This window comes from Glycine soja, chromosome 5 (genome assembly GCF_004193775.1).
Source record: "Glycine soja cultivar W05 chromosome 5, ASM419377v2, whole genome shotgun sequence".
In the NCBI taxonomy this organism is placed as follows: Eukaryota; Viridiplantae; Streptophyta; class Magnoliopsida; order Fabales; family Fabaceae; genus Glycine; species Glycine soja.
The window spans coordinates 8,629,622-8,643,297 of NC_041006.1; the positions used below are offsets into that span (position 1 = coordinate 8,629,622).

The 13,676-nt window shown below is 34.8% G+C and overlaps 1 protein-coding gene across 1 annotated transcript; it reads right to left on the reverse strand.

Annotated features, from left to right (window-relative positions):
* Positions 1 to 111: 111 nt before the first annotated feature.
* Positions 112 to 2,000, reverse strand: LOC114411108. The gene is made up of 3 exons (XM_028374869.1): positions 1,673 to 2,000; positions 1,047 to 1,579; positions 112 to 249 (listed from the first exon to the last, which is right to left on the reverse strand). The coding sequence occupies exons 1-3, from the start codon at positions 1,998 to 2,000 to the stop codon at positions 112 to 114; spliced, it is 999 nt and encodes a 332-aa protein (XP_028230670.1).
* Between the last annotated feature and the right edge of the window lie 11,676 nt (positions 2,001 to 13,676).

The window sequence follows — 13,676 nt, forward strand, 5'->3', positions numbered from 1 at the left end:
TAATATACTACAGCGAAGTGTGGAGACTCGAGGCTTAGGGCGACGTCGGCAAATTGTGGATGCAGTACCGTACAGTTTGCCTCCGATGCCAGAACGAGAACATGGAATGTATTACACACCGCCGGTATTCACCCAAGAACCATCGCAGATGGCGCCGATGTATTCATACCCACATGATTTCCAACCAGGGTACAGTATGACAGGCATATTTGGATCCTCTCCTCCTTCAGGGGGGACTCCTTCATTCACCTAAAATAATGAACTACCGACCCCAAATGCCCCACTTGGTGGTCCGTGGAATGTACTTGGAAATATACCCGACATGAATGACTTATTGGGGGTCGATTTACGTCATGATTTCTCTGCCGAGGCTGACGAAGTGGATGAAAGGGGGAATCTTAGAAGAAGAAACCCTGATAGGGCAGCTAGGAATTGGGATCGGCCATGTGGGACATCGTCGCAGCATCATAGACATAGTCATGATTGATTAATAATGGGTTTACATTGTATTGTTTGTTTTTCCATGTACTTTGTATTGATTTTTTTTCATGTTTTAACAATGTCATGTACTTTGTATGGTTGTTTCCATGTTAATTTTATATTATTGTTACTTTAACGTTCAATCTTATCATGCAATGCTTTTAAAATAAATTACGATAATGTCACTGACACATAAATGTGTTTAAGAATAACAAAAAAAGAAGTAAACATTTCATTATCATATGATCTAATACATGACATCAACAACTGCCTTGTTGAGATTGCAATGGACAATTACGCCAGTTGTGTCCTACTGTCCCACATCTGCCACACTTGTATCGACTTTGCGATGGCTCCCTCCAATCCATTTCATTTCTTAATCGTGTTGATCTTGGCCTTCCTTTTTTGTCACGAATAAAACTTGGATCAGGCACAAGTGTCCACGACTCATCAGATGGGACAATCACATCGTCATTCCCAAGAGGCCACCATTGTGCGGAGTAAGCACATAATATGTAGTCATTTGTGTACAGAACATCTATATATTGATAGAAGTTGATGCTAACAGTACCACATGCATCAATGATATGAGAGCACGGATAGTGGTAAGTAGTAAATCGTCCACATTGACAGTAGCGCTCATTCAAGTTAACTGCCCATTTATGTCCACCTCGTTGAGTCATAGGGTCGAAAGCCTCCTCAACCTCAAATATTGTTCTCTGAATATCATATGTCCGAACAATGTGAGAACAAGCCTTTTCTTGATTTTCCCGAAGTTTTTTCATGACGTGTGAGCAATATATTTGACCATCGCGTATTTCCCTTTGTGCTTGACGACCACGATCAACAAAATACTTTCGACACCTGCTGTATGTTGACTTCACAAGGGCAGTTATTGGTACATTGCGACATCCCTTAAAAACTTTATTTACACATTCCGATAGATTGGTTGCCATATGACCGTATCTACGGCCTTCTTTGTCATATGCCATTGTCCATTTTTCTTTTGAGATCTTCCCAATCCATGCTTTTACTGGGGGACTCAGCTCACAAAATTTATCAAAATTTCTATCAAAAATATGCTTACACGGGGTATATCCTGCACATAATAAATTATCCACATTAGTCAAATTTGCATAAAAAATAACATATGTTATATATGAAATAATATATGTTAGATATGAAATGTTACCTAATTTTTTTAACATTTCTTTTTGTTTCCCATTCTTAAACTTGTGATTAAAATTGCTTGCAATGTGGCGCACGCAATACACATGATACGCATGAGGAGGTTGCCACCCAAGTGCTTCATTTGCAACAGCTGACTTTATACTTGCATGACGATCAGAAATGAGACAGATACCATCTTTATCTGTGACATGTTCACGCAAGTGTGCCAAAAACCATGACCACGCTGTTAATGTTTCCCCCTCAACCACAGCGAATGCAAGCGGAAGAACATGACTATTTCCATCTTGTGTTGTTGCAACTAACAGCGTACCGCGATACTTCCCATACATGAATGTACCATCAACTTGTATGACTGGTTTGCAATATTTAAAAGCCTCTTTGCATTGACCGAAGGTCCAAAAGACTCGATGGAACTGTCGGTGTTCACGACTGACAGTATTGCCAACAACAAAATCATCATCACAAATTTGATAATACGATCCTGGCGAATGATTTTGCATGTGTTTCAGTCGTGACGGAAGAACGGCATAAGACTCATCCCAGTCGCCATATTCAATTGTTATTGCCTTTTGCTTTGCCTTCCACGCTTTCCTGTACGAAATGTTGTAATTAAACATTCCATTGATCCTCTCTTGAATCAAAGAAATCTTGAGTGACGGATCTTCTTTGATCATCCCTATAAAAATAAGTACGAAAAATTATTGTACACCACACCAACAAACACAAAAAAAGGATAAATAAGAATGAAAATTTATAATCATACCTAGTACACAAGTGGCAATCAAATCAGAATCCAATTTATCATGGTCTTGAGTTATACTCATATTCAAGCAACTGTGTGGTCCTCCCCATTGCGTAACTTTCCATGTATCAGTTTTTTTTGATAAAATTGCCCTCATATAAAAAGGGCATGGGATGTCATCGCTTCTATTTCCACAACAGACAACATATTTCTGTGATTTAGATTCAATAACTTTGAAACTTTGATGCACTTTCATTACATATTGTTGTAATGCATTTTTTACTGCGCTTTTGGTATCAAATTCCATACCAACATATAATTCTTGACCCATATTAAAATTTGATCCCATATCTAAACCGCAAATTTCTTCTTCGTTAGGATGACTCCAATTAATATTACTATAGTGAGAAGCAGAATCCCAAAATGGAGTCTGACTTCCACCTACAAAAACAATATACCAAAAATTTATAATTCAAGGGTAGCGAATTATTTAAATATTATAATATTTATTTATATATAACAATAAATATACCTTCTCCCGATTGCACAACTGTAAGTGGTTCGATCAAACGGGCAGCTTCATCATCTGTGTCAGACATTTCATTAATATCCTCATCCTCATCTAATGAGTCCTCAGCGTATGAATTAGATATTAAATAATCATCATCATCAAAATCTTCTTCTGAATTTGTTCCAACTGTTGCACTACCCGATTCATTGTGAGACATATTATTTCCGCATGATAACAATGAATTTGTCAAATTAATTGCAGAAGCACCCGCAACATCTACTTCAACACATAATTCTATGACAGACATTTCTTGTTGTTATTCAAAACTTTGAATCATTGTTTCAACATCTTCATCGTCACAAATTTGCACTGCAATATATTTACCTGCAACTAAAAATCTACAAGTGATAGTAGATATACTTTCATGTTTTTGTAATTTTACCTTGTCGTGTATCCTTTTTTTTAAACTCTCAAAACTAATACCACGCTTTATTTGAATAGCTTTTTTAGGGCCTTCAAATGTGATACCATCATTAGTTTCGTACATCTTACCATTTAAATAGACGAGTGTAATAATTGAATTCATTTTTCAAAAATATACCTACAATAAATAATTAATGTTGTCAACAAACAATAATATAAAAAATATATTAACATAACATAAATTATTAACCTAAAATAAATTAACAACAAATTACTCTAAATAAATTAAATTACTGTCACAACAATTTCCTACTTCGCACACTCATGACGCAAAACAATCGGCATTTATTTTTAATGTCTATGTATAAATTTTGGCTATTAAAAAAATATACCAACAACATCAATAATTATGAGCTTAACTAATAATAATAATAATGTGCTAGACATAAAAACTACTACAATAAATAATTATTGTCATCAACAAGCAAATATAACATAATTATAACCAAAAATTAAATTATTAAGTTACCAAAAATTACTAATTATCACACAAAAAATATAAACAAAATTACTATTTCATTTTATAGTTCGTGTCAATTTGTTTATGCACCTACAAAATATAATCATTATTATCATCAACAAAATAAATATTAATTAATACTATAATGTATTGAAGATAAAAAATATTTATTAGTTTTGAGCAAAATTTCTAATCGGTATAAAGCGCTTCAACACGTTTTAACTCAGCTTCAACGTTTCCAAATCAGCTTCAAGGTTTTTGTGTCAAAATGAAACGAAGGACAGGGAGTTTTATAGGGAAGAGGGACGTGCCAGGGGCCCACCACTAGTGGACGTGCCTGGCAGGCTACCACTAGTGGTCGCGCCTGGGGCCCACCACTACTGGTCGCGCCTGGGGCCCTACCACTACTGGTAGTGCCTGGCAGGCAGGCATGACCACTACTGGTAGTGTCTGGCAGGCAGGCACGACCACCCCTGTCCCATCGTCCTGTCCAGTCACGCCACGTGTCGCGTTCTGGTAGAACGCGTTCCTCAGGTAAGCGTTTTGTAGTAAAATAACATACCCCTTTAGTAAATAAAAACGAAACAGACCCATTTTAGTAATTAATTTGTAAAAGGGACCAATTTGATGATTTTGCCTCCTATAAGAACCAAAATAATGATTTATCCTAAAATGAGACTTTGATATGAGGTTCGAGAATGTCGACACGTGATTAGGTTCTATTGGTAAACCACGTGTCTATTCAGCTGGAAAGTGCTTGGCCTAGGCGAGCATCTTAGTCTCGAGTCAAAACGTGTGTTCACCACGCCCCAGTTAGAAAGCAAGGAGGTCCATCAACTTTTCTGAGCCAAAACACAACGTGTGCCAGGAGCGTGGGCCAATAAATCTTCTAAAATCTAAACCACCAATCAATGGATCGTAGTATTTTATGCATTGCATGTTTATGCCTAAGCGTATCTTCCGCTAGATATGTTTGTTGTGCCACTGTAGTCGACAGCGACCTTATTTGTATTGTCTTTCAATTCCTCAAACCTTGCTAGATTTGCCAAGTTCTTGTTTCTATTTTCAATCAGCCTCCTGTAGTAGGTGGCTTGAATGAATGTGTTGACATCGGAAAATGTCTATTTATAGTTTTTCCTTTTTATTTTTTCCAGCTACTTACTTTTACTTTTCATTTAAATTCTTTTGAAAAAATAATTTTAACTTGATCTCATTCATATGTAGATAAAATTATTACAATTTTAATAGTTCACACTTCATATTTTTTATTTTGTATTTTTTTAGTCTTATCTTATTTAAGTTTTTTTTAAAACAATAAAATCATTTAAAGTTCCTCCTTTTATATATCATATAGTATACTAAAAAATATTAAAAAAATAAAAAATTAATACGCATTTAGCATCTATATATATATATATATATATGAAATTTGTTAACCTACACTTTTTTTTATTGAGTGTCTTAGTAAGTTAATCCATTAGTGTATTTTCACATAATATCTAATTATAGTTTACTAACACATTCATATTAAAAAATAAGAATATATATACTAACAAATATCACTAACATTTGCTAACTACATACTCCTTTTTTTAGTATCTATGTTAACAAGCTACACTATTAGTATATTTTATGATATTCTCTAGCTTGAAAAATAATTCCACACTATTTTAACGAGCTATTACTATTTGCAACTATTTTTTTTATAATTGCAACTCTACTTATTATTCTCAAATCTCAATATATAGGCTTGATACATGGTAGCCCCAACATATATGTCATACTGCAAATTTTGTTTACTGATCGGTGCCTTCACAAGTCACTCCGCTGGTAGTGTTTGATTAATGTCCTCATGTTGTTCAAACTCAAATGTTAGCGGACGTAGTTGGAATTCAGTTTATTCATCTTTTGTAATAAGTAGAGTTATATATATATATATATATATATATATATATATATATATATATATATATATATATATATATATATATATATATATATATATATATAACTCTAATATAGTAATGTAGTATTGTATAGGGGTGTTTATATATTTATATATTGATATTGATATGTGGCATTATACCATCTTCAATGATGGATTCATAGAAAGTAGAATTTGTTCTTATAAGTTTATTTTTTTAACATAAATATTAAGTTTCTTTGTTAGAGCTTGGTGACGTGACTATCTAGTGTAAAATAAGTTCTTATATAAGAATTAAGATTTTAACATTAAATTTTTTTTGTCAAAACCATCCAAAAAATATAAAATATGGGTCAATTGTGGAAATCATTCTAAGTTCTTAAAAGATTATACTATTAGGGTAAAAAATTATTGTATACTTAATTGGTAAAAAATTATTATATATTTGAATCTATATGACGGTGTAGGATCATGAAAGTACATTAACTCATGGAAAGATTCTCCATTTAAAAAAATATATATATTTTAAACTTTTGATATTAATTTGTAGTATGAGACCACCTCTAACATTGGATATTGTTAAGTGTTATTAAAAAATCAATATTAACAAACTCGTGTTACCAGCTGTTTTACCAAAAATCGATGTTACTGAAAAAACATAAAGAAAACTTAACATCAATTTTTTCAAAAACCAATGTTGAGTTACTTTGTTGACATCGATTTATCCAAAAATCGATGTAGGATCTTTTATGATCATTATCTGGTTTGAAAACCCTCAAGCTCACTAACTTTGAAACCTCTCACTCTCACTTGAAAGCTTTCGCACTCTCATTTGCAACCTCTCACGACACTGAAACTCTGTCACCATTGGCATTGCAACCTCTCATAGCGTTACAACATCACTATCGGTGTCACTCTAGCGGCGCTGCAACCTCATTGTCAGTGTCACTCTCGTTGTGCTGCAACCTCATTATCTGTCACGGAAGGTTAGCTTTCTTCTCCTTTCTTCGTCTTTCTCTACTTTGTTCTCTTTCTCGCACTACCATTTGAAGTCCTTTGTCCTTTCTCAGTCTCACAGGACCCGAATCATTTCAATTCTCCTCATCCTTTATCTTAGTCTTACAGGACACAATATAAACAAAGTGAAGCCTGGTAACTCTTATATATATATATATATATATATATATATATATATATATATATATATAGTGTTTACAACGTATTTGACCAAATGTGTATGTGTGGATGACAGTTTGTATGTGTAAGTGCCTTATGAAACAACTGATTTTGCATATTGATTCCTGAACCACAAAGTAGTTAATGGTTTGGATTGAATGTTGTTGGTCTCTAGATCTCCTTTTCTTTTCAATAACATCTATTTTTGTATTTGTTTATGTGTCTTTATCTATAATACACTTTCCACTTATGTATGCTTTCTATCTTGAGTGAGCTGTTACTTTGTAATGCGAAAACTGTCCTTAACTTCTCTTGTATCTGAGATGACAAACTACAATGAAGTAGATGATAGTCAATATAAATTGTATATATGTATATGCTTCTTCCATATGTTGAAAATAAAATATTTAGGTATAAAGTGATCCCAAAGGCACCAAATTAGACCCAAAAATAAGATGAAAAATTATGAAACAGCGAATGGTAATTTTATTTCATTGGCAACTTTAATATCAGGGTGCTTTAGACCTGCAAATTTTGGAAGATGACAAATGGAGGAAATATAATGAGGGTTGCATTGATTTTCACTCCTCCATTTGCTACCTTCACGTTTCCTCCCATGTCAATTACCAAGTACACCATGAAAAATAAAATGAGCCTTAGAGTAGCCTCGATGCTTGTAGAAAGCACATTAAACTCTATGCTTCATACTCATATGGATGTGTGAGTTCCATTATAGATCTATTGTCTTACAAAAGGACTAATAAATTTGCTCTTAAAGGGGAAAGATCTTTTATTTATATATTTAGATTGGTTGATGCCTAGATAATAGGTATTTATCAGCATATGATATGCAAGAAATGTGACTGAGTTGGACATAATTTAATATATAAATAGTTGAGTTATCTCATATTGTTGCAAAGTTGTTTTGATGATTGTGCTTCACTGTTAGACCAACAACTTGTCAATGAATTCTAACATACAATTTTTAATTTGTTGATATTAAAAAAAATGATAGACGTTTCTTCTCATAACTCTTAGCATTTAAATCTTTAATTTGTAGGCATTTTTCGTTTTCTTGTTTGCATCATGATCACGACATGCCTTGTTGGACATTAGAGTGACCATCATCATAGGTACAAATGTTTTTCATAAACTTTTGATGCTTTTTTTGTTACCAATGCTTTTATAACTTGTTGACTGTGATTAATGACTATTGTTTTATATACAAGTTATGTTCATGATGAGTGAACCTTAGATTCCCGTTTGAGATTCAATACAATGATTCTTTCGGATAGTTTAGATTAATCGTTGTATTGAATCTTGAATTGTCCGTTTGGATAGTTTGGAAAGAATCTTTTTTATAGTAGATTCATACGTATAGGTTAACTTTATTTTCTTAAATTTGATGAAATTACGGTATAGTGCATTTCACTTTGTTCTCTGAGTGCATACTTGATTGTGGTGGAATTCATGTCACCGTTTTCATGTCGTGTACTTGGAGATTAATGTGAAATATCATCAAACTTTCATCAAATCTAAGAAAAAAAAGTTAACCTTTATGTATGAATCTACTATAAAAAATGTATTCCTGAATGGGATAAGGCCACACCTTTAAAAAGTGAGGTTTTCATGAATGGAATAACTTTGTGAGTATCACAGAGTTATTAGTTAGATGGATTGAAGTTGGATAAATTCAAGTCGCATGAGTCCAACATATGAGGAAGGCGTTGAAGAGTTTTTGCAATTTGCCTCTGAAAGAAGTCGACCGAATGAGAATGGAAAATATTTCTATCCTTGTATAAACTGTTTAAATGGAAGATAGCAAGTACTAGATATAGGAACATCTTCTGTATAAAAGGATTAAGAAGAATTATACGACATGGATATCACATGGTAAATTGACAGACATGCAGAATGGATCCCAAACTGAACCAATTGATGTAGAAATGGGAGATCGATTAGAGGATATGATTCGTGATCTTGTACAATAGTCATTTCAACAAGCACATGCCCCTATTTATGATACATTGGAAAGTGATTCGAATAAGGCTTTGTATCGGAGATGCAAGAAATCTTTGACCTGTTGTCAGTGGTGTTAAGTTTGGTTAATGTCAAGGCCAGATATGGGTGGAGTGAAAAAAGCTTCACTTCACCGCTTCAGGTAGTGCAAGATATGCTTTGAGAGGAAAACATGTTGCCAAAAAGTTATTATCAAGTGAAGAAGATACTGTGTTCGATGGGTATGGAGTATTAAAAAATACATGCATCCCCTAATGATTGTATATTGTATAGACAAGAATATGTAGAAATGCATAAATGCCCCAGGTGTGGGGTATCACAGTACAAAGTAAATGATGATGACAAGTGTAGAAGTGATGAAAGCACAATGAAAGGCCCCCAACGAAGGCGTTATGGCATCTTCCAATCATTCCAAGGTTCAAGCATTTGTTTGCTAATGCAGATGATGCAAAAGACCTTACATGGCATGCAGATGGGAAAAATTGCGATGGAATGCCCCGTCATCCGACTAATTCCTCCCAATGGAAGAAGATTGATCATTTGTATCTAAATTTTGACAAAGAGACAAGAAATCTTAGGCTTGGACTTGCCATTGATGAAATGAATCCCTATGGCAGTTTAAGCACTTAGCACAATTCGTGGCCTGTTTTGCTAGTAATTTACAACTTGCCTCCTTGGTTGTGCTTGAATTCAAAATACATGGTGTTGTCTATGATGATATCGGGTCAAAGACAACTAAAAAATGACATCGATGTTTATCTCAGTCCCTTGATTGAAGACTTGACAAAGTTGTGGGACGAGGGAGTTGATGTGTTTGATGGGTATCGAAATGAGACATTCAAGTTGCATGCAATGCTATTTTGAACCATTAATGACTTTCCAACATACGGGAATTTGAGTGGATGTAGTGTTAAGGGCCACCATGCATGCCTTATCTGCAAAGCAGACACAAGCTACGTATAACTGAAACATGGAAGAGAAATAGTATACACTCGGCATTGATGTTTTCTGAAAGCTTATCACCCTTACCAGCGATTGAAAAAAGCTCTTAATGGAAGTCAAGAGCATAATAGTGTGCCGATACCGTTAAATAGTCAAAATATTCTTGAGCGGGTTGAGGACATCAATACTATATTTGGAAAAACCTAAAAGAAGGAAAAAAAAAGTGAAATTTCCATATGGAAGAGGTTGATATTGTTTGATCTTCCATATTGGTTTGATTTAGATGTCAGACATTGTATTGATGTTATACATGTCAAGAAAAATGTGTGATAGTGTCATTGGCATGCTTCTTGACATTCAAGGCAAGAAAAATGATGGTTTGAATACTCATCAAAATCTAGTTAAGATGGGTATACATTATACAAGACTAGTTACATCCAAGGTCTGATGGTAAGAAAATGTACTTGCCTCCAGCTTGTCATACTTTGTCTAGAAAGGAAAAGATAATTTTTTGTCAGTGTCTGTGCCATTTCAAAGTGCCACGTGGATACTTTTCAAATATTAAGAGCCTTACACAGTTGAAAGATCTAAAGTTAGTTGGCTTAAAGTCTCATGATTGTCACGTCTTGATGCAACAACTGTTACCTGTGGCGATACGAGACATTTTGCCTAACAAAGTCAGGCATGCCATAACTCATGTTTTTTCTTCAATGCCATATGTAGCAAAGTCATTGATCATCTCAAGTTAGATGAGTTGGAAAACAAGGCTACTATTATCTTGTGCCAGTTGGAGATGTATTTTCCTTCTTCATTTTTCGACATCATGGTTAACTTAATTGTTCATCTGGTGAGGGAAATTAAATGTTGTGGTCCCATTCATTTGCGGTGGATGTACCCAGATAAGCGATACATGAAGATCTTAAAAGAGTATACAAATAATCTACACCATCCTAAAACATCTATTATTGAAAGATACATTGCAGAAGAAGCTATTTAGTTTTGTTTAGAGTACATTGAAAAGGTAAAACTTGTTGGGGTTCCCGAGTCTCGGCATGACAAAAGAGTGGGAGGTAAGGGTTCAAGAGGACTACATGTTATCACTCCAAGTCTACAAGAATTGTAACAAGCTCCTTTGTATATACTAAATAATAGTAATGAAGTTCTACCATAAATAGTTAGTCACGAAGCTTTAGTAAAGGAAAGTAACCCAAAAATGACCAAGAATAGGGTGTTGAAAGAGCACAGCAAGACTTTCCTAAATTGGTTTAAAGATACAATCTTTGGTGACAATAATGCTTCTGAAACGTTAAGAAAGTTAGCAGATGGGCCTAATTAAATTGTTGATACTTGTCTCTGTCCTTTCTCCAGACAAATGCCGACTAATGTCAACGGAGAAGAAGAAGAAGTTGACGACGTCCTCACAAATCATAATGATCATGATGAAGGAGAATTAACTAACATCATATAATGTAATTTATTTTATATTTACTTGCTTTCTTAATTTCAAGTACACAACTTAATATAGTTTTCAGACATTGTTTAATTAATGTTCTTTTTTAACAGGAATATGGCTACACCACCTAGCTTCCTTCCTCCTCCTCCTCTTCCTGATTCAACATCACCTTCACTGTCTACGTCGAAGAAGACAAGAAAAACAACATGACTTAGATCATTGGCTACCGGACCAGTTGGGGCAGAGAGACAAGTGGTTCATGTCGATCCTGCCATTGGGAAAGCTGATGGATCCCACAGAAATAAATTAAGAACGTATTTGGGGATTGCCACTCGCAATAAGGTGGATGTTACATATGGTAATTGGAAACAAGTCCCTACAGCTCAAAAGGATTTGATTTAGGAGGATATTCAGGTATTTCAATTAAATGTTGAATGTTGTTGTAATTGGTTGTACTAAAAATCTTAAATTGTAATTGACTAACTATAAAATGTATTAATTGTATCGCAAGCTGAATTTGATATTCTTGAAGCATATGATTTGAGGACAAAGAAAAAATACTTCAGATCGTAGGAGAGCGGTGAAGGAAGTTTAAGTCAGATTTGACCTCCAAATGGGATCTGGCACATGGCAAGGAGGGCGAGGATGACAAAGTATGTGATAAGTACGACATAAGAAAAGACAAGTGGAATCAGTTTTGTTAGAGTTGTACAGACCCTTCATGGGAGGTTAATTGATTTTCATTGTTTTTTAAACTTCATATTTACGTATTATTTTCAACCGTATTAAGTTAGCCTTATGTGTAATTGTTACAGGATGTTTGAAAGAAGGCACGAGCCATTCAGAAACAAAATACAGTCCCTCACATGTTATCTCATGGGGTTTATGATTTTTTAGAATAAAAGTTGATGGAGGAAAAAAAAGAAACAATTGGAGGAAACAGCCTAATCCGAGAGCACTAACATAATTTTTGATCCTCCATCTCCCATTAGACAACACGTGAAGTGGAAGATGGCCCGCACAAAAAAATTAGGTCAAATGACATCTGAGGTAGCAAAAGAAATTGCAGATATGATTATAAGTGACTCTCATTTATCAATGATCATTTTTTATAATAATTGTTGGATGAGTAAACCAAATTTGTTTCATCTATTGACTATAGGATTCCCTGGAAGAGTAGGCCTCACAGGGATGCTTTGTTGCCCATGGACGTCAAGATGTACTGGCTATTGCCATTGAGCAACTACAACACCCTGGTTGTTTTCGTGCTGCTAGAGCCGATGTCACGATCAAACAATACTTTGGATCAACTTCAAGGAGCTCCCGCACGTCTTTGTCTATGGCTCTTGAAGACCTAGAGCAGCTGACACAAAAAATCAGGGACCAGTTGGAGGAGTTGATCACAGAAAAGTGACTCAACAATTAATGTTGTCCTTCAGTCAGATGCAGCCACAGATGCAGTCATAGATGCAATCACAAGGACTCACACTGCCTCCTAAGGCTAAGGTTGGTCCTTTTGCTGCTCGTGTCAGCACAAAGGAAAGTTGTGTCGGTCCCTCGAGGCAAGACCCAGAAATAGGTGACTTAGACAAATGTGGGTTGTGTGTCGGTGACAATCCTCCCTGACTGGTTGCTCTTGGAAGAGTTTATAAGGGCTTGACGACCGTCCACAATGTTCCATTAGGCAATGATCAAGTGAAGGTCAGTATTGAGGAAGTTCGAGATGCTGATGCTCATGTTCTTGTACCCACTCAAGAGGTTCAGTTAGTGGGGCATAAACTTAACACCTTCCTTGCTTGGCCAACACATTCTATAAAGCCTTTTTCAGAACAGATATTTCATTTTGTTGTTTTTAAGAATTATTAAAAAAAGGATTTTTTACAAATAAAGTTTTCACTGTCATTCGCTTATTTTTATTAATTGTGTAGGATAAACAAGAAGTTGAGGGACCGACAAAACCTATAGATAGGCCTGATCCTAATGTTGATCCCTTGTACTTGATGACATTGACCATCCCGCGGCTTTTCCTCAAGCCGTTGCAGGTGCCATGGGATGCTATCGTATTTGGGGTGTATAATGATAACTTCCCCTTGTAAATATAACATCAAGATCTTTCTGAAATAGCACACGGTGGTTAATGTCTCAACATCTATTATACAATTGTGGATTTTGCTAGTCACTTTACATTATTGTATATTGGCTAACTGGTTATTTTAAATTCATACTTAATTTACTTTATTTTAAAAACAATAGGCATATGACTGAGACAAGTATGCAAGCGGGGAATGTCTCTGT